The 25,653-nt window shown below is 44.1% G+C and overlaps 1 protein-coding gene across 1 annotated transcript in view; it reads right to left on the reverse strand.

Moving 5' to 3' along the window:
• Nucleotides 1–632: 632 nt before the first annotated feature.
• The window catches only part of VCP (valosin containing protein), a 30,641-nt gene continuing 5,620 nt past the window's right edge, over nt 633–25,653 (reverse strand). Inside the window, exons 2-17 of the mRNA XM_088152892.1 lie at nt 24,030–24,141; nt 23,189–23,361; nt 21,894–22,036; nt 19,586–19,716; nt 16,790–16,921; nt 16,429–16,531; nt 15,463–15,596; nt 13,631–13,766; nt 10,469–10,581; nt 9,241–9,405; nt 9,005–9,127; nt 7,247–7,459; nt 4,498–4,806; nt 3,720–3,875; nt 3,455–3,609; nt 633–1,070 (exon numbers count right to left, since the gene is read on the reverse strand). Coding sequence (XP_088009018.1) covers nt 965–1,070; nt 3,455–3,609; nt 3,720–3,875; nt 4,498–4,806; nt 7,247–7,459; nt 9,005–9,127; nt 9,241–9,405; nt 10,469–10,581; nt 13,631–13,766; nt 15,463–15,596; nt 16,429–16,531; nt 16,790–16,921; nt 19,586–19,716; nt 21,894–22,036; nt 23,189–23,361; nt 24,030–24,141 — 2,404 coding nt within the window. The 3' untranslated portion in view covers nt 633–964. The remainder of the gene's footprint in view (nt 1,071–3,454; nt 3,610–3,719; nt 3,876–4,497; nt 4,807–7,246; nt 7,460–9,004; nt 9,128–9,240; nt 9,406–10,468; nt 10,582–13,630; nt 13,767–15,462; nt 15,597–16,428; nt 16,532–16,789; nt 16,922–19,585; nt 19,717–21,893; nt 22,037–23,188; nt 23,362–24,029; nt 24,142–25,653) is intronic.

Consider the following 25,653-nt stretch of genomic DNA (forward strand, 5'->3'; position numbering starts at 1 on the left):
CTATTCAAGCTCTCCCAGAACGAATTCAACTTCTCCACAAGTGGCCTTGTGAATCATACCTCAAGTCAGTAATAGGCCACATTATGAAAGTTAACTAAAGTTAGTTGATTGAGTTCAAGTTTGGTGGCCTTTAGAGGAATAAACCATACCTCTCGGCCTCAACTGATAGTGCAGCATGAAAAAAGAAGTACCTGAGTGGTCTTAGACAAAGCTCTCTTTTCAGACCTTCATCCACAAAAGCGAAAGAAGACCTCCTCCTCTACAAGGTTCATAAGGTCACTGAGTTTCACATAAGCACCAAGTAGCATAGACCTAATGCAGGCCAGGAGAAAGCAAGTCGGTGAAGCCTAGCACGGGGGTAGGAGGAAGAGGCTGGCACAGCAGAGAAATGCTTTCCCTTGAGACAGACACATCCTTCTCTTTCTTGTGGCCGACGGAACACTACTTTAAGCAAAAATCACACAGATGCATCCTGCCCACAGAAAAGCGCCTTACATTTCCTCTGTTGGAGGCATTACTAGAGAAACTGCATGGCCTTCAAGGAACAGCACTAAAGCCTATTTTCATATTCCCCAGAGAGGCAGGAAGAGCTGAATGAGTTTAATCAGGAACAAAGGAACATTTAGGCCAACTTGAAGTTATGGGACTTTTTTATTTTTGTGGGTTTTTATTTATTTTTTTTTACAGGCTATTGTTGTACCCGTTGCTAAAGCTGCTGATTCTGCCATAAAACTAGAACAGAAATTTCCCAGAAGTCAATTCCCCTCCTCATTAACTGCCTTCCTACCTCCCAACCAAACCAGCCAACCACCGCCTTACATTTACAGCAGACCCCAGCTTACAGAGCCTGACACGCAGCTACATGAGTCTGACCAAGGAATGAAGAAGCCAGGAGTCCACTGACCATTAGAATTGCCCTGTACAACGCGGCCTGTTCTGGAGTTTGGTCCACTCTGGCTGCACTTTAACCATAGAGATCATCATCGTTGTCTTCACTGTAAACGTTGCCGCCGCCGCTGCCTCCTGTGCCCTGGCTTGGTCCAGCACCCCCTTGGTTACCCGATGGGAATCTGCCCGGAGAAGCAGAGGGGAAAAAGAAGGTAAGCGACCACAAGGACAACTCGACTGCAGGCCAGAGGGCGGGAGGCACAGCCCATGGCCTGGCACTTGGGGTTATGGGAAGCTGGGCTGCAACATCCGGAAAGGCAAAATGGACCGCCCCCCCCGCTTGAGAGTAGCACCAAAGAGCCCCACACAGGGCAGGCAAGCCAATGCAGGAAAGGCATTTCTTCCTCCCAAGTAGGGTATTCTTGCTTATTTCCATACAACCCCCCATTCTGCTAACATCACCAGGAACCAGGGGTATCTCTGGATGCAATTAAGAGTTGTGGTTGCATTGAACTGCGAGATTATAAGAGGTCGAGAGAGCCAGCTGGGTGTGTTGGTTAAGCCGTTGGACTGGGACTGGGAAGACCCAGGCTTAGGTCCCCCCAGGAGGCTTTGGGCCAGGAAACCAACTTATTTCACTGAGCTGTTGTGGTAAAAACTGGAGGAGAAAGTGCCAGGTACATTGCCTGGAGACCATGCAAGATATAAATCCAAGAAGCAGATGAGCAGCTACTCTCTGCAATGCTTACAAGAGACCAGCCTCATCTGATTAAACTTTTGTTAAAATCATGGGTGCCCAGATAAGCATGTACATATTCTTGGCTTCACTATCCATCAAGACAATCCCTCCCCATAACTATCTGTAAACTGAGGGTGCTGGAAAGGAAGGAAGGAAGGGGCGGGAGATGCAAAGGCAGTAGCTAAACACAGGAGGGACAGTTTTTCTGATGTGCTCTCCTTGGTTCATCCCCATCCCATTACTTCCTCCTCTCCACAATACAGTTACTTCTTTCTCTTATCTCACCACCATCCTTTTCAGCTATTTTTCAGTTGGGGGGACACGTGTGCACACACGTGTGTACACCTGGGTGATGCAGATAGGAATCAATTAATTTTATAAATGGATGTCATATTTTACAAATAATTGTAATCAGTGATTATTAGATTGGTATTAATTTTATTCTGGCCCTGCCATTTTTGGAGTTATCACCTGGCAAGTTCATATGCACCAAAGGGCAACATGTATATTTATTGAGGCAGCAGGAAGAGATTTTCAAGACTGGTTTCAGGTGCAAAATCTAAAATCTACTTAGCCAATCAGTCTTGGTGAGATTAAGTCAGAATCAATTTCTTCCAATCCAGATTCATAGACCCCAGGCACTGGGACAGACACTGACAGCATCACTTGCCTGGCTCAGGGTTGAGCTGTATCATTAGGCATCATCAGCATATTGATGATACCAAACCCCAAAGCAGTGGATGACCTCACCCAGCAGTTTCAGGTAGATAATAGTCAGGAGAAAATGTTTGTGACACCTCACATTTGAGGGGCTGAGAGAACGATCCCTCCTGCCATCAACACTGACTGGAACCAGCCACAAAGGAACGAGGAGAACCACCATAAAACAGTGCTCTCAAACCTTGCAGCTGGTCCAGAAGGATTCCTTGATCAACAGTATCGATCAACAGCCTGAAATGTGTCTGAAAGGGGTCCAGATAATCTGCTTCATGCAGGGTTCTTTGTAACTGCAGTCCAACCCCCTTCTTAATAACCTTCCTTAAAAAGGGAAGGTTGGAGACAGGACAGTAATTGTCCATAAATGTTGGGTCCAGGGACAGCCTTTTGAGGAGGTGGTGCGCCATTCCATCCCTCAGAGTCTGATGCCGCAGCATGGACTCAACCGCAGGTGATCTCGCAGGCAGCCTTAACAACCCAGGAGGGAACTGGATCTAATAAATAGGTGGCCAAGCTAACAGTTCAGGGAATCCTTCCACTTCATCCAGAGTCACCGACTCACATCCCAGATCACCCCACAAGATGAGACCCAGGCATCTCAGCCAGACCTGCCCAGCTGGGGTTGAGTGAACTGAGCAACTTTGTCTACCAGATACCTAAGATATTCCTCACAATGGCCCTGCAGATGGTCCTGTGGCCCATCTGTCCCAACAGGGACTGTGTCAGCCTCAACAAGGCCACTGGGTGACTAATGGCGGAGGCAATAAGGGCAGAGAAATATTGGCATCTTGCTGCTCCTATCACCATGAGGCAGTCCTGAATGAGGGCTCTCACTCGTCTTTGATCAGACTCGCTGCCTTCCTCCCACCATCTGAGATCCAAGGCTGCCTTCCTTTCAAGTGAATACAGTGCTTGCTACCATCTCATTTGTTTTATCCATTGAAAGGACAGCATCTGTTAGACAGCTGGAACTGTATACAAGTCCAAGGTTTGGCACTTTTGTTTGTTGTTTCGATAGTGCTCACAGATTTCAGGCTCCTCCAAAAACCCAGAGACAGAAACAGGAGCCTGCATCATAGACGCAGGCTCCAAAACACGCCATCGACGTACCTGAAGCTGCCAAAGCCACGGCTCTGCTGCAGGGTCTGTGCAAACATCTCATACTTGCGGATGTCGTTATCGCTGACTGACCGGCGGGCGAAGCGCATGGCTTCCTCAAAGTGGTCCCGACGGATCTCAGGGACTGGGTCATCCTCTTCAACTTCCTAAACCAGCGAAATCATGGCTGTCAGCATCAGGGACCAGTGAAGGTCAGACCTCAGGTATAAGAGCAAATCTCCACCAGTCACACCTCCCCCGAGCAACAACCGCTCACCATTGCTGAGGGGTTGGTCTGTCTCTCGCGCTCCCGCCTGATCTCGCTCTCAATAGACTCACGGATGGCCAACTTGCAAGCCCGCTGGCAAATCTCTGTGAGATCAGCTCCTGAAAAGCCATTGGTCATTTTGGCCAGGAACTCCAGATCCACATCCTAAGAAACAAGGAAAATTCCACGTATCGCATATGCCCACCAAGTCCCTGCTGGCAGCTGGCTTCATGGACAGAATGGAAACACAACTCCAGGAAAAACAGAGACATTTAAACAACAATAGCTGCAAATATAGGAGACGTGGAACACATTTTAACAACCTCTTCTCTACAGCTATGAGGAATGGGAAACTGAAACTATTCCAGCAGTGCATGGCATGGCTTGAGTCTTAGATTTTACCAACTGAGTAAAAGACAGGAGAGTGTTACCAGGGCCTCAGAAGAAAGCAAGTGCTTGGACAAGAAGGAAGGCACCTTGCTCTCCTGAGCTCCCTCTGTCACTGCACAGAGGCTGGCCAGCTGGCTCCAGCTCAGAAATCCACCCAAATATTGCCTTTAAAAGGGCTTCAAGGGTTCCTATTTGTTGACTGTTACTACATCAAGCTAGAGCCAAGGTTTATGTTGGGCTTAAGCTTAGTGAAGGAAAAAAACAGGAATGGCTGCCTTCTGAATTCTCAAAGGATTGTTCTGTTCTCCTGAATAGGTATTAAAACATATCAGTGTCTGAAATTAAATCCACAGACATGCATGGCAGTCTTACAACTCCTCCATTTATATTAACTTGCCTTGGCAACAGGTGATTTCCGCAGGTTGGCCTTAAGGATGGCCACACGAGACTTCTCATCAGGCAGAGGAATGTAGATCAGCTGGTCCAGGCGCCCAGGGCGCAGGATAGCCGGATCAATTATGTCCGGCCGGTTGGTAGCGCCAATGATGAAAACGTTCTTCTTGGTCGACATACCATCCATCTCTGTGAGGATCTGGTTGATCACTCGGTCTGCTGCACCACCACCGTCCCCAATGTTCCCACCACGGGCCTTTGCAATAGAGTCCAGCTCATCAAAGAACAGCACGCAGGGAGCTGCTTGGCGGGCCTGCCAAGGAAAGGACACTTCGTCAAACATGCAGATGCCAAGGCACAAGCAGGTCATCTCAACTCGGGTGCTGGGATGGGTAGGTCGCATATTGCTTCCAGGCACCTAATGGCTCAGAGAGTTGGTCTGAGGAAGTAGACTTCCTGGCAACCAATATTGCTGTTTATCTCGTCAGGTGCCACAACCTCAAGGCACCTGAATTGGCCTTTGCTCCAAGAGCTCTGCTATTTGGTTAGTTTTTTCAGTCTTATCACCAAAGCCTCCAGGGATTGGAAACTGCTGGCCAGTTTCAGGACTTCCTGATTCCTTGCAAACTTTAGATACATTCCTATATTCATCAGAATAACTGTGATGCCCCTACCACAGAGAAGCCCTAGACAGGCAGTGCTACAGGCACAAAGATGGTACAGTGGGGCCAAAAAGTATTTAGTCAGCCACCAATTGTGCCAGTTCTCCCACTTAAAAAGATGAGAGAGGCCTGTAATTTTCATCATAGGTATACCTCAACTATGAGAGACAAAATGGGGGAAAAAATCCAGAAAATCGTATTGTCTGATTTTTAAAGAATTTATTTGCAAATCATGGTGGAAAATAAGTATTTGGTCAATATCAAAAGTTCATCTCAATACTTTGTTATATATCCTTTGTTGGCAATGACAGAGGTCAAACATTTTCTGTAAGTCTTCACAAGGTTTTCACACACTGTTGCTGGTATTTTGGCCCATTCCTCCATGCAGATCTCCTCTAGAGCAGTGATGTTTTGGGGTTGTCGCTGGGCAACAGACTTTCAACTCCCTCCATGGGGTTGAGATCTGGAGACTGGCTAGGCCACTCCAGGACCTTGAAATGCTTCTTACGAAGCCACTCCTTCGTTGCCTGGGCGGTGTGTTTGGGATCATTGTCATGCTGAAAGACCCAGCCACGTTTCATCTTCAATGCCCTTGCTGATGGAAGGAGGTGTTCACTCAAAATCTCACGATACATGGCCCCATTCATTCTTCCCTTTACACAGATCAGTCATCCTGGTCCCTTTGCAGAAAAACAGCCCCAAAGCATGATGTTTCCACCCCCATGCTTCACAGTAGGTATGGTGTTCTTTGGATGCAACTCAGCATTCTCTCTCCTCCAAACACGACGAGTTGAGTTTAGACCAAAACATTCTACTTTGGTTTCATCTGACCATATGACATTCTCCCAATCCTCTTCTGGATCATCCAAATGCTCTCTAGCAAACTTCAGACGGGCCCAGACATGTACCGGCTTAAGCAGGGGGACACATCTGCCACTGCAGGATTTGAGTCCCTGGCGGCGTAGTGTGTTACTGATGGTAGCCTTTGTTACTTTGGTCCCAGCTCTCTGCAGGTCATTCACTAGGTCCCCCCGTGTGGTTCTGGGATTTTTGCTCACCGTTCTTGTGATCATTTTGACCCCACGGGCTGAGATCTTGCATGGAGCCCCAGATCGAGGGAGATTATCAGTGGTCTTGTATGTCTTCCATTTTCTAATTATTGCTCCCACAGTTGATTTCTTCACACCAAGCTGCTTGCCTATTGCAGATTCAGTCTTCCCAGCCTGGTGCAGGTCTACAATTTTGTTTCTGGTGTCCTTCAACAGCAATTTGGTCTTGGCCATAGTGGAGTTTGGAGTGTGACTGTTTGAGGTTGTGGACAGGTGTCTTTTATACTGATAACAAGGTCAAACAGGTGCCATTACTACAGGTAACGAGTGGAGGACAGAGGAGCCTCTTAAAGAAGTAGTTACAGGTCTGTGAGAGCCAGACATCTTGCTTGTTTGTAGGTAACCAAATACTTATTTTCCACCATGATTTGCAAATAAATTCTTTAAAAATCAGACAAAGTGATTTTCTGGATTTTTTTCCCCATTTTGTCTCTCATAGTTGAGGTATATCTATGATGAAAATTACAGGCCTCTCTCATCTTTTTAAGTGGGAGAACTGGCACAATTGGTGGCTGACTAAATACTTTTTTGCCCCACTGTATGTCAGACGTTTCAGTTCCCTGAAAACAAAGTGGGAAAGCTAAAACTCTTTACAATTATTTAAATGTTGCACAGAACTCCCAAGGAGTTGGGAGGGGTATGGGGGGGTTCAATACTTGTTTAAAAAATTACACCCCCTCATTTTTGTATCATCCACTCAACACTTAAGCGTGGTCCCTGGACAATAAAATGTTGCTACCCTTTGACTTAAGGCCTCAGAATATGCTGCATGATTGAATGTTATCTAGAATGTGGAAAGCTATTAACAACTGAATGCTCTTAAACAGAACTAAACTGATGAACAGCCTTTCCTGTGTCTGAGGCAATGAATCTGAGCCAGGAGCAAGACAACAGTTACTAAATTCCGTGAAGTATCTGGCTGGCCGAGCTTCGCATGGATACTTCCAGGGTAAAGGGGGAAACAGAAAGCAGAGAGCCTTACCTTGTCAAAGATCTCACGCACGTTGGCCTCTGATTCTCCAAACCACATGGTGAGCAGCTCTGGACCCTTGATAGAGATGAAATTGGCCTGGCATTCATTGGCAATGGCTTTGGCGAGCAGGGTCTTACCACAGCCAGGGGGACCATAAAACAAAACCCCTTTAGATGGGGTCATGCCAAACTTAAGGAATTTGTCAGGATGCTCCACTGGGTACTGAAGAAGGAAGGAACTCAATGTCAGCTCCAAGAGGAGACAGTGGGGAAAATAGGAAAGGAGAACATTTCAGACACAAAACTTGCCCATATCACCCACTCGTGGCTTTTGAGACAGAAAGGATAAATCACATCAAGCCAAGGGCAGGAAGAGGGCTGCAACTAGCTCAAAACTAAGCGTCTCTTTTATCTCTCCCACCATCATTGTGTAGATCTCACTAATATTGCAACTACTAATATTGCAACTACAGGTAGTCCTCGCTTAACAACAATAGGGACCGGAAAATTCATCATTAAGTGGGGCAGTCGTTAAGCGAAACATCATGTGACTGTACCTGATTTTATGACATTTTTTGGTGGCGGTTGTTAAGCACACTGTGCGATTCCCCATTGATTTTGCTTGCTGGAAGCTGGTTGGGAAAGCCGCAAATGGCGATCACGTGACACCAGGGCACTGCAACTGTTGTGTGAGCTGGTTGCCAAGCACCCAGATCATGATCATGTGACCATGGGGGGGGGTGCTGCGATGTTCGTAAGTGCAAGGACCGGTTGTAAATAGCTTAATGCCATCGTAACTTCGAACAGTCACTAAACGAATGGTCATTAAACAAGGACTACCTGTATTACTACTCCAGCAAAAATCACTAGCCACTCTCTCCAACTCATGTTTATAGCAACCAGACTGGAGGTATGTAAATTAAAGATGAAGCTGAACCATATTATGAATGTAACAAGCATCAAAATAATTCTGCAGCTAAACCCAATACAGCTAAAAGCATTAATTTACTCTTTTGGAATTAAGTTATTACAGCCCCCAATCTGATGTTGACAGATGCTTTTAGAAATAGCTACATAGCTACTTTTTTGGGAAGGTGCGAGTATGTCCACCTAAAAGCTCATGTCACAGGGCCTGGTTACTTAAAGTTCCATCTGTCTGCCATGGTTTCTGCCTGACCTATAAGACTGGGCAGTGTTGGCACGCTCCACTATCCGTTAAGCAGTGTCACCTGATGTGATCTAGGAAGTATGCCTTCTCTGTCACAGCACCAGCTCTCTGGAATACCATCCCCCAAGATACATCTGGCCCCCACACTGTGTTCCAAAGGCTCTGAAAACCTGATTCTTTCCCCAAGCTTTGGGTCAGAGTGGGTGGCAGGTCTCACACGTGTGATTGCCTTTTAATGGTTGCTTTTCTTCCAGACATTTGGGTTTTTAACTGCTTTTTATGTATATCACTCAACTTATAGAGTTGGGTGGCCTTATAAATTTAATATAAATAAACAAATACAGGAATCCTAATGCTATATAAATACTTGACAGGCAGTGAAAACAGAACCATTCAAAAACATACATTTAACAGCCATTTTTAAGCTTAGAATAATTTTTTTAAAAATATGCCTAACAGCTGAGAGAGAAAAGCAGGCTATGCCCCAATAGCATCTGCTGAAAACAGAAAAAAGTCCCAGTACAGCTGCTTGTAAGAGTAGCCTCTTAGCTGCAACTTCCAGCAGGAAAGCCATTGGGCAAGTGACACAAACAGCCTCACCTGAACAAGCTCCTGGAGTTCTCGCTTGACATCTTCCAAGCCTCCGATGTCTTGCCAGGTCACCTGTGGGACTTCCACTACGGTCTCACGCAGTGCTGAGGGATTGCTCTGGCTTAGAGCCCACTGATATTTGCAAAGAGACAAGATGGGAGAGAATGTGTTGCTATTTCAGCGCATGCTTGATCAGGGTAATTCTCCACACCAAGAGAGGTAAAAGATATCATCAGCTATCTTACCCGGAAGTCATCCATGGTCACGGCCAGTGAATTCATCACTTCAGCATCAATGGTCTCATCTTCAAGGTCAATCAGATCCATCTTCTTCCGGATGGCCTGCAGTGCCGCCTCTGAACACAGCGCAGCCAAGTCAGCTCCAACATGGCCATGGGTCTCATTGGCCACCTGAAGCCAGAGAAGGGACACATGTAAGTATGTGCTCCTACTCTGAGAAAATGGAATCCAGCTTTTAGCATTAGAAGAAAGGGACCCACAACAATGCCTAGGTCCACATGGCCCTCATTGACACAGATATAACCAGATATGCTCTTTGAACCTGCCTCTAGCTTTGGACAATACAATTCGTACAGATTTCGCACTAAATACTTTTTATGTTCAGTGAAGACAGTCTAGGTATTTTTGGAGACATTAAGCACAGAAATCTGCTGTGAATAATGTCAGGCTTGACCCAGTTTCAGAACTCTCAGATTTTACTTATCTTGTGCTCCCTCTTCTGGCTGTTTCCTTCAAATCTAACTCAGTTCCTGCTTAATTGCCTCATGCCTAGCCATATCCTTAACCCATCTTTTCCATCTATGGATCTAAGTAAGGTGCAAATCTGTAGATATTGGAACAGAAGAGAGAAAAGGGGCTGAGCGTAACTTAGAAAAATAGAGGTTTGTCAGGTTGGGAAACCTTTCTGGCAGAGACTACACCTCCCTTTAAGAACCACAATGCACAGCTTAAGAGTATTCCCGGACTAATTGAAAGACTGTTTTCATCACAAGCATATGGAAGTACACAACTAACTTGGCGATGGTTCCAGCACATTGGATCAGTGCTTAACCTCCCAACGTGTGGGAATTTAGACAAGCAATAATAGCTTTTAGCATAATTAGTAATTGTCATGCATGGGATTGTGCTCTCATTTGTACACCATTCTGACAGAACCTGATCTTGAGCACTGACTTAAGGTGGCTGGGGGACTTCTGGCCAGTCCCTCTCTGTCAGCCCAACCCACCTCACAGGGTTGTCATGGTGGGGAAAATAGGAGGAGGCAGGAGTATTAGGTATGTGGTAGCTATGTTTGCTGCCTTGAGTGGAAGGAAGGAAGGACAGAAGGAAATAATCTTCAATGAACCCACCTCACAATTTGGTATGATTGTTTTATTGCTGTCATTATGACCTGCTATTAAGTTTAAGTTTACATTACAATGGCTTAATTACAATTTTGAAAAAATGAACCAACCTGCTCTAGATCAACATCATCAGCCAACTTCATGTTCTTGGTGTGGATCTGCAAGATCTCTAGGCGGCCAGTAGCGTCGGGAATGCCAATGTCCACCTCCCTGTCAAAACGACCTGCGGTGGACCAAGGGCAACAATGACCTTTCCATCTGCCCTATACCTGCCCTTTGCAACATCCAAGAGCCAAACTTTGTGCCAACATGCCAGCAGGACTCAGACCACAGTCAGTTGAGACTCTGCACCACTGTCTCAACAAATGTACAGGTAGGATTCAATTCTACTCCTTTGGGAGTAGCTCCACACCACCACTTATGAGTGCCTCTTGCAGTTAGGAAAGAAAAGCTGGTGCCTCACACTCTGGCTGAGGACAGACAGTGAACAGCTACAATCCCTGTTTTGTGCATGCCGTAGCAAAAAGCCCTCCAAGCACTCTCTTTGTCCACCTGCTACCACTGACAATCCAGGCCTGCTGCTGGTGTAACAACCAACTAGTGGCTGATACTTCTGGATTTCATCTCAAGGCTGGGGCTGGAAATTCCCAAGGCTATGAGTCTTAAGTGACTTGTGGCCTCCATGCCCTGCAGGACAGTGACGCTGCAGTCTGTGAGTTCATGGCCTCATCTGAGGCAACTGGTGCCCTGGCACACCTGGGGGGGGCACACACCTGGTCTCGTCTTCACTTTGGAGCAGATGAGACATGATCTGGACATTAATACCTGTCCTTTGCCATGATCAGACTGCTTCCTTGTCAAACTGCAGCTCATGGCAGCCGTGGGACCTCTGCAATCTATTGTTGACTTTTTGGGATGACATTACTGTAATTCTGTATACTCGTTTTTTATTTAATTGCTCTTACTCTCTATCTGCCCAGAATCTGCTAGGAATGAGGTGAGCTACAAATCCCATGAAATAAACGAATAAATCTTTGTTGCTAAGTGTATTGTGGATAGGCTTGAAATGGCAGAGATCAGAAATGGTACAAAACCTCTCTACACTTAAAAAGGACAGGGCTTGTGCTACTACATGAATAAGAAAAAAGCGCATCAAAGGAATAATGAGGATACATCAGCTTTTCATGTTTCCTGGCAAACAAAAGCTCCAATTGCTGGTTTGTTGCTTAATGGTTCTCTCAACTAGGAAAACTCCACACCTGCCTCGGTTTTCCTTTGCATAACGAGCCAACTAAAGTCAATAGTTTCTTGTATCCAGTTAAAAGATGATTTCAACTAACTATTGTTTGCAAAAAGGCCAATGCAATGGCGACACCCCCCATTTTGGTATGGAACAATTGTGCCCCTTGAAGCATCTGATACACTGACCTCAGGCTGAGAGGCCTCCTTAGATGCATCTCCCCAACAAGGCCAGCTTATACTTATTCCCGGGTTCTAGAAACCTGGGAATGCTGAAGAAAGGAGGAGGAGGAGGAGGAGGAGGAAGAAGAAAGGGGGGCGGGGTCTGCCTATGAACATCCAAGCAGATTATCTCTCTCTCGAACGCCCCCCAGAGAATACATGCTGACACTCAACAGCCTATTCAAGGAGATATTAAAAAATGGTTTAGCTAAACCGAATTAGAATTCTCTTTGTGTGCAATTGCTGATTTCTCTTTTTTTCCTTTACATCCCCCTTTTCCAATAAATTCCTTTTTATATCTAGAGATTTGGCTTCCCTGGTTTTATAAGGGAATTTCTCCTTAAAATCTTTCCACATCCACAGTTGAACAAGGCTGATCATATCCTGCATTTCTGGGCAGGACAATCCCAAGCAGCTTCCTTTCTTTTTTTTCCAGGGCAGGGCTGAAGGGAGATGTCCTTGGAGGAAGAGTGAAGAATGCCCCAGCTGCACAGCCTGACTAAAGAGAGCCAGGGCAATCTTTGCCTGAGGAACCCATGGAAAAGGGGTCTGTTTGGGAGGCTTCCAATTATCCTCCTTCCAGCTCAGAAGAGCCATGTAATGTTAACAAAATGGAAAAGCAGGGAGCAGAGGAGCCTACCAGGACGGGGCAGCCCTGGGAATTTTCATCAACCACTTCTGGCAACCAGTAAACATTTTGGAGTGGGGGGATGCAGCTGAGTCAAGAATCTCAAGGACACGAAAGGTCCTTGAAAGTGTACAAAAGCATAATTTTTCTTCTGTTCAATCTGCATTTAGCAGAAGATTTTATACCATACAATATGTGGTTAATGATTCAAGTGAGTTATTCATGCAAGCACATTTTACTTCTCAGCTGTTATTGATGCTTAAGTTCTGCCTTTTGCCTTTACCCACTGAGAACCACATATGTTCAAGATCAGATGAAATGCAGTTCTGGTAATAGTCAAATTTACTGGAAGAAATACCAACTTAAATTGATTTTACTTCTACATAGAGAGCCAGTCTGGTGTAGCGGTTAAGGCATCAGGCTAGAAACCGGGAGACCCTGAGTTCTAGTCCCACCTAGGCACAAAGCCAGCTGGGTGACCTTGGGCCAGTCACTTTCTCTCAGCCCTAGGAAGGAGGCAACAGCAAACCACTTCAAAAAACATTGAAAACTGCAGGGACTTGTCCAGGCAGTCTCCAAGAATAGGACATGATTGAATGGGTTAAAAAAAAACAACAACACACCTAGGAGTACTAAGCCCCGGTAAGCACACTGCTTATTTGTAATTAAACAAACACCATGAACCAGGGTAGCACGCTCCTTTTCCAGAATGCTATTCCTCCCTGCAAATCATCAACTATAGCTCAAAGTTTGTAATCCAGGTCAAAGTTTACTACTCATTCCTTCTGCACGTATGAACTGGGCTTCAGGTGCAAATTAAGGCCAGCTTTCTGCAGTGCACACTGCCAGCAAGAAAGAACTCTTACTCTTTTTCTACTGTCCCCAAATTTGTATCCTCACTGGCATGTAAAAAAGTATCTGAGAAAAGCAGAACTGCAACTTGTATCTGACGAGTATTATTTCATTTTAAGGGAATCTCAACCCAAGAGTTCACAAGTTCATAACCACAGCAAGTTTGAAAATTCCCCAGGGGCTTTGACACACTTGGGCACAGTTGTGCTATACTGACTGTCTTCAGACTGCTGCAAGGGGGGCAGTTCACTGACAATCAGTCAAACACATATCACTATCCTATCACATCTACCAATGCACAGCCCCACCTGAGTGGAACAAACTTAGTTACCGAATCGCCGGAGGGCTGGATCAATGCTGTTTGGTCTGTTGGTAGCAGCCATGACAATGACGTGAGCTCGCTGCTTTAAGCCATCCATGAGTGTCAGCAACTGGGACACAATGCGCCGTTCTACTTCCCCATGGGTCTGCAGAAAGACCACCCGAGAGAATCAGGGCCTGGAAGGAAAGAACCTGGCCCCAAGGAAGGGATCCCAAGGAGAACACCCTAAAGAAGGGGGGCTTAAAACCAAGAAATAAGAGAAACCAGCCCCTAAGATTACAGTGAGACAGACGCAGGATCAAGTGCAGTTTTAGTTCATACCGCAAATATCAGACTCCTCCTTTGACAGTCTAGACTGGGAATGGTTAATCCAAAGAACAAGAACCTAAATACTCTGGTTACTAATATTGGTCAGAACGGAGGCTGAAGTTATAACACAAGAATTCCAGGAAAATCTCACTGTCGAATGAAACCCTCCATACAAGCTCTCTCTGGAGGAAAAACTCTTGTTGGCTTCCCCACACTTCTTGCACGCAGAGGGGAGGTGGTTCAGCTTGTGAGGCAGTGCAAACTGCATCTGTCCATTATTCTGGTAACTCCTCTTCCTTCAGCAGAGAAATTACTCTCACACTACAGATGCGGTTTTCACTTATGAACCTGACATGGCTTGGCACCGCTTCTCCCATCCAGACTCAGCCTGTCTTGCTCTCTGATGTACAAAGAGCCCCACTTACATGCTTTTTGTATGACACTTAAAACCACTCTGTTCCAGCGAGCCTTCAGTGCAGGCAGCGGACCTGGGGCTCCGTTCTATCTTTTTCAATGTTGTCCTTTTGTTATATATAGTTTGGCTTTGGTTGTTATCATGCTGTAAAGCACCTGAGTCCATGGAAGCAGAGCAATATATAAACACTAATAGAAACGAATAAACACCCTTGGCTTGATTTGATTTGCTCACTGGAGATACTGGTTGCATTTGGATAAATCAACCCATAAGCATGGCTCTTTGGCAAACAGAGGTACAGGAAGTCCTCGCGTAATGACAGTAATTGAGACCAGAATTCCCATTGCTAAGCGATGCGGTTGTAAAACGCAATGTCACATGACCGTATCACTTAGCGACAGCAATCCCAGAAATCCTCACCATTGTTAAGTGAGGATTGTGGGTCATTAAACGAGTCCCAGACAGCTTGCAAGCAGGCCAGCAGGCAAGTAAGTGGCTGCTGCCAGGTGGAAGAGGGTGTGTGGGTGACCAATGAGGTGTGGTGTGAGCGTGGTGGGGCTGGGGGTGGCTGTTGCTGGGTGGGAGAGGGTATGAGCAACCTACTGGAGCGAACTGCAACTTTCCCTGCCAGCTTCCCCATTGACTTTGCTTGTGAGAAGCCAGCAGGGAAAGTTGCAAATGGCAATCACGTGACGGCGGGATACTGCAACCGTCATAAGTGTGAACTGGTTGCCAAACACCCAGATCATGATCACGTCACCATGGGGAAGCTGGGACAGCTGGAACTTTGAGGAATTCCACCTTAATTACGATAGGTATAAGTTGAGCTTGATAATTTTTTTGGCAGGCTTTCAAGATTGATGTCAAGCCCCTTGAGGCAAAGCAAACTCAGGAAACAAGAACCGCTTGGATTTCTGGAATGATCTGTTGTAGGGTTACATAAGAGTATATGGAAAGCCTGCCAAAGCAATTCTCCTGCTCAATTTAGTCACTCTGAGTCTCTTACTCATGTTCCCTCCAACCCCAAACTCAGGAACATTTTCTGTAACAGTGCTGTTCCCTCCCCTCCTCTGTGTTCCCAGGATCTGCTCTCCATAGAAAGCTGCAACGCACTCACCTTCTCTCTCTTTGGAGCAATAGCATCCAATTCATCAATGAAGATGATGGCAGGAGCATTCTTCTCGGCTTCTTCAAAGGCTTTTCGCAGATTGCTCTCTGACTCCCCTGCTAACTTGCTCATGATCTCAGGCCCTATGGAAAACCGGAAAGATGGCACTTGCCTAGGTAGGTGGTGGCAGAATATGCAGTCCCTCTTCTACATCAGAGGGGCACAACCTGAGGTCCCAGAGCACATGTGGCCCCAGAGACCTCCAATATCTGTGGCCAAAATTGAAAATGATGAAGTACGTGGCTGGACAGTCACCCCATCATGCATATTTCATGCTAATTCAATAGAAATGTACATGAAATGAAATTAATCTTTGTTTTGGTCCACTACTCTTCTAGCAAATAAGCAGTGCTGCCATCCTCAAAGAACCAAGCCTTTTCAGCTTTTTAAAGTTACCTCAGTTAATCCTGATAGAGATGTAACTTAACCCCCCCCCCCACAAAACACAGCCTGTTTCTTTTTTACTGGCATTGATTGTACCATCAAGTCTATGCACTTCCTTTAGTTTCCTTAAGATAAGGTTGCAAAGACAACTTGACAGGAGAGCATCTTTCATACCCCTGAAAATGAAATGCCCAGGAGGACAATGAGATTCTCAGAAGAAACTAGATCTTGTAACTAAACAGGCAATTCTGTTTTAAATTGTGTCTGTGCTATGTTTCCCCTGTTGTGTTTTTAAATAACTGCTTTTGATCTATCACTGTTTTACTTGTTTTTATTGCATTATTAGCTTTAATTTTGCTTTAGGTTATTAGTGAATTAGAGAAGCTTTGTTACTGGACAATCTAAAATAATCTCAATCAGAAGAATTAAGGAATTTCATGTTAAAGGTACTGTACCTGTTGGTGGTAACACTGTCTTTTGCTTAAGCCACACAATGCATACAGTTGAAACAGTCAACACAAAGCTACTCACCATTTATTAGAAAGAAAAATGCTCCAGTCTCATTAGCCACTGCTCTGGCAATCAAGGTCTTCCCAGTACCAGGCGGACCATACAAGAGGATTCCACGAGGAGGCTGGAAAAATACAGACACACATTCAGCATTGGCACATTAAGGCCGAAGACTTAAAGTTTAAGCTCCAATAATGCTACAACACAGACCAACCAGCATAACACTGCACAGTGTGAGGGGCCTCATGCAGCACCCCCATGGATCTTGAATTCTTCAACTTAAGACGTAGCTGTAGGATACAGCGTCTACCTACAAAGAGCACAACTCAAGCTTCAGAGCAGTGTCAGAAAACAGTATTCTCTAGGGAAGTCAGAGCCTCACCTTCACTCCAATTGCCTTAAAGAGAGCAGGGTGTCTAAGAGGAAGCTCCACCATTTCCTTGATCTGAGCTAACTGCTTTCTGCACCCTCCAATGTCGTCATAGCCCACTTCATTCAGAGATTCCTCTTCATCCTGGCAACAATAAACATGGAAATAAATGTCAGAAAAAAACAAGGTAATAATTACATTGCATCTGATCAGTTTGGAAGAATTAGTCCACAAACCCAAAGAGCGCCTGCTTTAGGTACAGAAGGTCCCATGTTGAACTTCTAGCCATTTGGGTGGTCCTGAAAAACCCCAGCAAGTTACTGTTCCTCACACAAGGAATACTGGGCTAGATGAAACAATAGTCCAAGCTAGCATAAGGCAGCTTTTGATGTCACTAACGATGTTCAGCACTGCAAAAAGAAAGACTCCCCTGAATCAAGCGTAACTCCTGGTAACTATTGCAGAAAATATAGAACAGATCTCTCAGCCTGTATGGGGAGGGAACAACTCAAACAAATGGAGAGAACAAGAGAAGATGTTCTAGGATATCCTAAAAGACCACAGTATAACAAACCGCTAGGCCCTGATGACATCTGCTTGAGAAATGAAATGTGAAATTGCTGACTTCCTAGCAAAAATGTTCTTCAAATCAGTATCAATCCATGGATTGGAAGGGAACCAATATGATTTTTAAAAGGGAGATCTGGGAAACTCTAGTTGTGTCAAATTAATGTCTATACCAGACAATAATGAAATGGCAACCAAAGAAAAAGATCACTAAGCACACAGAGGAACAAACTAGCCTTGGTGAAGGAAAATCAGCATGGATTCCATAGAGGACCTTTGAGAGGTGGTGTATGAATGGAGTCAGCCCTCTTGTTACTGCATATGTGAAATATCAAAAAGCCTTTGTGTGTGTGTGTGTGTGGGAATAATATTGTCCTTGCATACTTGATCCTGAAGTGCATACTAGGCAGAGTAGGCAAACTGAAGCTGCCTGATGACCCTGGAAGGGAAGGAGTCAGAGTCAATATATGGGTACAATGAAGGATAGAGTTTATGTTAGAAGATGCTAGTATCAGTAGAAAAGATGAGCTTGGAGTCTCTTTAGAAAAGCAGGATGCTGAGGTAGCCCACAGGAAGGTCACTCCATATTATCAGATCCTACATTCCTGCAGTGAAGATTGTGTTGTAATTTACACTGCTTTTATAAGTCCTATAAATGCTTCAGAGGGTATACAATTTGTAAACTTGTGAGCCTTGAGCTTTTCTGTGTTCCTTTGATGAGGAACCCGCTGATCACTATAGCTGTGTATGGCAATAAAATATACTTCGTTGTATCTATCTCCAATTGCTTCAGTTCGTAATTTAAGGAGGCATTTTTCCACAACATCTTTGGCAAAATTCCCCATGAAAGGTTGTTGAGAAACCCTAACAGCCTTGGGATAAGCATAACTGTGTTTTATGGACTGTTTTAAAAACAGAAGGTTCAGAATAGGAATAAACAGGCAATTTACTAAACTATTCAGGGTGGCGAAACTAAATGTGATTGTGAAGAGTTGGAAGGACCTCTTTAAATTGGGTCGATAATCAGTCAAATGGAAAATGCAATGCAATTCAAGGAACTATGACGTACTAAAATTTCACATATAAATCAATGGAGTCTTTAAGCAGGAAAAAAGAACTTGATGTTCAAAATGGATAGTTCCATGAAGATGTTAACTTAGCTGTGGTGATGGTCATTAATTTTAACAGCTTTAACAAGGATTGGTTACATTCCTGGAAGACATGTCTACCAATGGCTATTAGTCTTGAAGGCTCCATGTTATTTCCAGCTTCTGGGCAGCCGGCTTGCAAATCTTGGTTCCAAGTGAACAGTGGCAGGAGAGAGAGATTTTTCATCTAAATACTACTCAGCATAGCTTTTCCAAGATTAGCTAGATGCTACCATTTGCTGTTTGCCAGGTCACTGCTTAGAAAAAGGAGACTGGCAAGACACGATTGAGACACTGTATAGAAAATCATGTATGGTATAGAGAAAATGAACAGGGATGTTCTCTCCCTCTCTCGAAACACTAGGACGGGGTCATCTAATGGAGTTGACTGAAAGGCGACTTAGAACAGTCAAAAGAAAGCACTTCTTCAGGTAGTGCATCATTAACCTGTGAAATTTGTTATTGCAAGATGTGGCAATGGCTTTAAAAGGGGATAAATTCATGGCTCTGCTGAGGGTTTTCAATTTTGAAGACTCAGTATCTTCTCCAGGTTGGGGACAACACGTTTCCAAACACCAATTGCAGGGGAGCAATAATACGAGGGGAATGAGTCTCTGTGTCCTGCTTGGGGGCGTCTCTGAGGCATCCAGTGGGTCAACATGAAAAATAAATGCTGAATTAAGAAACACCTTTGCTTGATCCAGCAGGCCTGTTCTTACAACCCTATACTCAAAAAAACATGTTTTACAAACCCACAATGAGTGGGTTCACACTAAGCCAAATCTAAACCATCTTCATTATGGTTAGTGCCAAAGTTCACACATGCCTATTTCCAAGCATACCTCTCTAAATTACCATGCTAATGCCTAGCTTCCTTCCAGGTGAGCAGCCATTTGGACAGCATGGCACCCTTCTCAACCTATAGCTCCAACCGTGTTATCCTTCATAGGAACACTCACCAAAGCCCCTTCCACAAAGGCTGGGGAGGAACACCTACAAAGATTTTTCCACAAGGCTCTCCTCTCTCTGAATATCAAATGGTGCTTTTCATTCCTCTATCGCCAGTCCTGACAGGTCTCTCTGCAGAACTCACCTCTCGTTTGATAGGTTCTCCCTCACAGTGAATCACAGTATCTGGTGCAACTATGCAGTATGGGCTCGGGTCTGTCTCCACCACCTTGAATTCCACTGCACGCATTCCTCCACGTACCAGGAAGATGTCCCCTGAAATCATCACCATGTTAATGAGACCCTCACACTCCATCCACCTCAGAAACAAGCAAGCTTGTCATCCTTAATCAGTTAATTATTATTGATAGGTTAAGACTTGCAAGATTTGGGAATATAATTTACCTGAAACATATAATCAGTTAAATCATCTATTATGTTCTTTGTTTGGTCTGGTTGCTTTGTTTGCTCAGCAGACTCTGAGATTTTGGTAGCTTTGAATGCATCGGTAAAGGTTTTTATAGATGCTAAACAATCTAGTATTATCAGTAATGGTAAACTTTCATAAAAATAAGTATGATATACAAGAAATCAGGAATGTGGGGTACCATATATTACAAAAGGTTTAAGTAACACCAAATATGTTTCTTTTTTAAATTTACTGGACTACCCAATGGATGTTTAAAAAAACTTAGTTCTCATCCTTCCTCTGCTAAATCTGAAGGCACATTAGTCCATGATTTGTTCATGCCCATAGATATTTCCTTTGTAGTAGACATCAGTACTATGGTGAATCAGGTTCTTGAAGGAAATTGATTTAGAGATGTTAACATATTGTAAAATTATATTCTCTAAACTTAGAATATTTACAAGGTGTTTTAGATTGCTGCAAAAGGTTATAATGGGTTCCTGGGAGAAGCCTTGCATGCCAGCCTCTAAGGGTTGGCTGAGTGAGATCTTTTATCTCTGTGAACTGAATCTTTATCAACATAAAGAACGTATCAGATAACATGATCTCATGTTTGAAATGTAGTAATTTGCATAATTACTTCAAGGAAGTAATTGTATTAAACTGTATTCACAAGTTTTGTATTTTGTATTTTCATTTGTAGCTTATAGGGAAATCAATTAAAAAAAAAATTAAAAAGAAGCATTCTCAGTGGCTATCGTAGTCCTTCATAATATTTTCCCTGAGGAAGCTCCGAAATATCCTACTACTAAATCCCAGTACAAGAGGCACATAAAGTACTAGACTTGCATCAGTGAGAAACCCAGCACATTGACATTTACAAATCCATATACTAATTTCTGGCATTTGCATAGTGCTTTGTAAGTAATCAAAACCTTTCAAATGCATTCACTGAACAAGACTAATCCGGTACGGAACAAAAGTGGTACCATTGTCCCAATACTGCAAATCGGAAGGCTGAAAAAGCTTGCATACATGTGTTTAGTCTTGAGCTTCAGGGATAAAGGCAAACAGTAACCCCAAAGAATACAGATTTAGCGCACATAAGCATAATCTAGCTTTTTAAATTATTGAGCTTTTAAAAATATTTTGGGGGAAATGTCACTCTGTGACATCACAACTGTGCTCCCAGCAGCTCTCAGGTAAATCTGAAAGACATGCAGCTGAAAAGGCTATCTGCCTGTTAAAGACAATGGCTCCTACTTACAAAAGACACTTAAAACCTTCAGACTGAGAAGGCGGCTTGCCTCCAGAGACGCTGCCTAGGACTCTCCAGGTTATATCAGCATGCTTGTTATGGAGTGGGGACACTGGATAAAGGGGACTTCTTCCACACTCAAGATGCTGTGATTTGGAGGCATAACAGAAAATATGCATGCATCCTTTTCGTTTTCTTCAAAGAAAGCACAGAGGTACTTAGGCACTGTAACCTCGAAGAGACTCACTAGCAACAAGGAAACTGCGAGAACGCTCCCGCCGCTGCCAAAACAACAGCGGGAGCCAGATCCTGACCAAGGCGAAGACGATTCTTGTGTTGTTGGACATAATAATAAATAAAACCCTCTTATGGACTAGACTAGCCTTCAACAGCATAGGCCCTTTTGACTACAAACCCCATAATCCCTGATCTTGTTAAGATGACTGGTGGGGGGTGTGGTTAAAAGCTCCCAAACTGGATATTGCAGAGCAGGGATAGGAAAGCCACAGCCTTCCAGATGTTGCTGGAAAAATAATACCCGAAGGCCAGTGGAGGGGATGCTAGGTTTTGTAGTTCAGCAATACTGGAGGTCAAAGGCTCAGCTCCTTTTACAACACTATACTTCAGTTCATATGGCAGGAGTCCGCAGGCCTCAATTTAAGGTAGAAAAGTCAGAAAACAGCTAGGCTTGGTGGAAGACATTAGTCTGCTGACATCCCAGCTGAAGATCTGTAGCTAGTGTTGAGTGCCACCTTCCCACAGCTTGCTGTTTGTTCAGGGTATTACCTTTCCTGATTGGTCTGTAGGCTTCCAGGAAGTATGGCTTGAGGTATACCTCAAAGAGGTTCCCTGTGATCCCTTCCACGGTGTCATCAATGGGCAGTACATGGATGCGTTTCCCGTATTTCACATCTGGACAAGGCTGGATGCTGAAAAGCAAAAGTGCTCCTGTTGATTCTCAGGTGCAGAATTCTTGCACTGACCTCAGAAATCTCCCATTCCCCGGCCCTTAGTGGAGAGGTCTCTGCTGGTGATTCCAGAGGGGAGTAATTCTTCTTCTTGCCTTAAGTAGCCCCATTTTATTTATTTATTTAACAAATTTATGGAGCTGCCCATCTTGCTGAGTGTGACTCTAGATGGCTTACAACCAACACTTAAAACAATATCATAGCTGCTAAAAAAAACCTTAAAAATATAAATAAAAACAAGACTGTAGGAGAAGAACATCCAGCTAAAGACAATACAACCACTGTGCAGGCTCCCTATGGGATGGACCCCCAAGGTGTTGGAAAAGCCACATTTTCAGGGCCTTCCAAAAGGCTAACAGGGATGGGGTCAATCTCATCTCGGGGGGGGCAGGGGCCACAGCAGAAAAGGCGCGCCATTTGGGTCCCGTCAGATGGAACTCTTTAGCAGACAGGACCCGCGACATACCCCTCCTGTTGGACCTGATGGGACAGGAAGATGTGACTGGGAAGAGGCGGTCCCTCAAATAGCCTGGCCCCACGCCACACAGGGGTTTAGAGGTTAAACCCAGCACCCTGAATTGCACCGGAAGCAAACCAGCAGCCAATGGAGCTCATGGAACAGAGATGCAACACATGCCATCCTAGGAGCATGCGTTAATTGTCCGCACAGTTCATAATCCACTAAGCTCTTCCACAGCAAATGTTGAGATATACATGAGATACAGGGGAGAAGAAAATTCTGCCACTGGAAAGAAAGTCTTCCCTTCCTGTGTGAGCAGAATATTGGCTTTCAGCTATTCATTAACTCAATAGCTTTGGAGGGTAAAAATCTATTTTGGCAACTTCACATTACATTTGTGTACCTTTCCTGAAAACGGTATGGAATTGGATCTGCTGCTGCCTTTTGGGGGGATATTTTCTGAACACCCCATTAAAGCTGAGCCATTATTAGAAGGTTGCCTTACAAGCAATAGGTGAATTCTGCAAAGAGCAACTGCAGAAGCAGTTCACACAAAACTTAAAGCTCCAAAATATGCCTTTATGTTTATCTGCCTGATAAACTCTGCCTAATTAAAACCCTTACAACATGTGGGTCAAACTTGCAGCCCTCACCTGATCACATCTCCAAGACGCACCCTTAGGTTGTTGCGAACAACCCTATTCATGCGGATCTTTTCATCCGAGCAGGTGTCATCAGACAGGACAATGCACACAGCCTCTCGCCTTTTCTTTCCTTTGAGTAGGACCGTGTCTCCCCTGAACAACTGCAATTCATCCATTTTGGCCTGTAAACAATTAATGGGAAGAGAAAAACTACTCGAAATGGAGAAACAGTGAATGAGCTCTGCTTAATTGAAACGGGATATTCATTCGACTTACTAGATCAACCTCACAGACAGGACCCCCTCTAGATGAGTTGGAATTACACCTTCTTTGGCTATTCTAGCTACCAATTATGGAATTTGTAGTCCCAAGAAATCTTGAACATGCTGAGCTTAGAACAGCTGTACTTTCAAATACACATCCATGTTGTATTCTGGTAAAGCAGGATGCTGACCATGAAAAGGACAGCAGCCAAACAACCAAAGCTTGTGGAAAACTCTTTGCTTTTCATGCTGGAGAGAACTAGCTAGCAGTTGCTCAAGGATAATTCAATATTTTTAGTTTCTTTAATGACTTCTGAGAGATGCATGCTGCTGTCATCTGCAACAGGGAAGAACTGTTATGCTATAATACAGATGGCAAAAATATTGTATTTTTTGTATTTTATGTATGTATTGTGGACTGACTGTGAGGAGTGAAATTTTTGTTGAGAAAGAAAAGGAACAGTTCTAGCAGACAACAGCAGGGCAGCTTAAGGATATGCTCCCCCGTGAACAGCCTGGGCAAGTAGGCTTGCCTCCTCCTGGGAAAGTTTCCTTTCATCTGCTAAATAGCTCCCAATAGAACACACCTGCGACAGTGACACCACACTGTTGTCCTCATTGATTGCTTCATCAACAATTAACCGATTGGGCCGGTTCTTCTGCTTCAGAATTGCAGTTGATAAGTCATCAGCTTTGGAACTGTAATCAGAGAAGAGAGTTGCTGGTAGCTTTGGAAACGGAACCACACCCCATTTTGGCTATTTTTCATCCATGCACTGCTGCTTTACTTTTACTCTTAAACAAGCCTCTTTGAAAGGCAATCTTGCCATGTACTGTAAAATACAACAGAAAGCTTAAAAATATTTTTACATAGGATCCTCAATTTGGTTTTCTGCTAAGCAGTTATTGATCAGAACTGTTCACAAATCACTTACTACTGTACTTAAAAGATATATAACATATACTGCAAAAATGAATAGCAATTTTGCTACAAGACAAAGTGTTTGTATTCTTATTCCATGACATTATTATAGCAGCCTTTTGCAATAAACTTTTATGTAATTCTCAGAGTGATAGCACTTCTGGCTGATTTCAAACAAGGACAGAACTTTTTATTTTAAGCCCCTCAGTTCACTGAAGTCTTAGAAAGAAGTTACATCCTTAGAAGAAACAATTTCTACAATTTCCAAAAGACATCTAAGGTTAGCTTATGTCAAAACTCTATAAGAGGGAATTCAAACTGCAAAGTATCCCTGAGGAACCCTTCCTACATACCTTTGTTGCTTGCATTTGTCACAGAGATCACAATACCAAGGAAGAACAATTTTATTTACGTACATATACACTTTTCAAACTATTTAAAGGATGCGATTAATAATGGCCCAGCCTTTGCTCTGGAAATGAAAATACAACTGCACTGGCATGCCGTGCTCCCTAGCAATTCAATTTCTGAGCATGACTTTGCATACAACTACAACCTTTGCCTCACAAAAAGTGATTACCCAGAGCCACTTCTTCCAACCACAGGTAAAATAAAAGTCCCAGAAACATTTTACGGCTGACAACCTGAGGAGAATGGATCTTCATCCAAGGGAATGTTCTTACGTCTTGTCAGATTGTAGGCTCCATCAAGCATTACTCCACCTGCAGGTTCTGGGTTGTTGAAATTCAGACAGCTTCTCTAAAGTCCCCTTTAGCCACCTGAGTAAGATTAAAGACTACAAACCCAGACAAGCTGGAGCCCAGGAGGAGGATGAGGGAAGATCCCAAGGAAATACCAGTAAGAAACCTGCTGCTGGTGATGGTGGTGGGGCATTTACTGAAAAAGGTCTCTTGCAACTCTTTTATAGTCCACAAACAACAACAGGCTATTATGAAAACCTACTTTAATGATTTACATGAACTTGTCACTTCACTTTGAAGTAGAAACTGAAACACTACAGTATGGCCTATTACTCTAAACAGAAAGTAGAACCAACTATTTCTTCTGTAACATTCAGTCTGAACTGGTTTCTAACAAATAACACCAGTGCTAAGGGAAAGAAACAGTATTTGAAACGGGCAAAAAGAAACTGGCAAAAAGTTTGTGAACTGAGCAGGGCTGAGCCTATCTAAACTGACTAGGGTGCTTGGTGAGTACCGCGTCACCTCACCTCACTCACAGTCTCCCCAGCAATACAGCAGTCAACATCAAGAAGGTAAAAATGCTGA

Source organism: Python bivittatus, unplaced genomic scaffold (assembly GCF_059951505.1).
Source record: "Python bivittatus isolate LINGU-HERP-01145 unplaced genomic scaffold, Pbiv_v1 ctg000570_np1212, whole genome shotgun sequence".
Taxonomy (NCBI): domain Eukaryota; kingdom Metazoa; phylum Chordata; class Lepidosauria; order Squamata; family Pythonidae; genus Python; species Python bivittatus.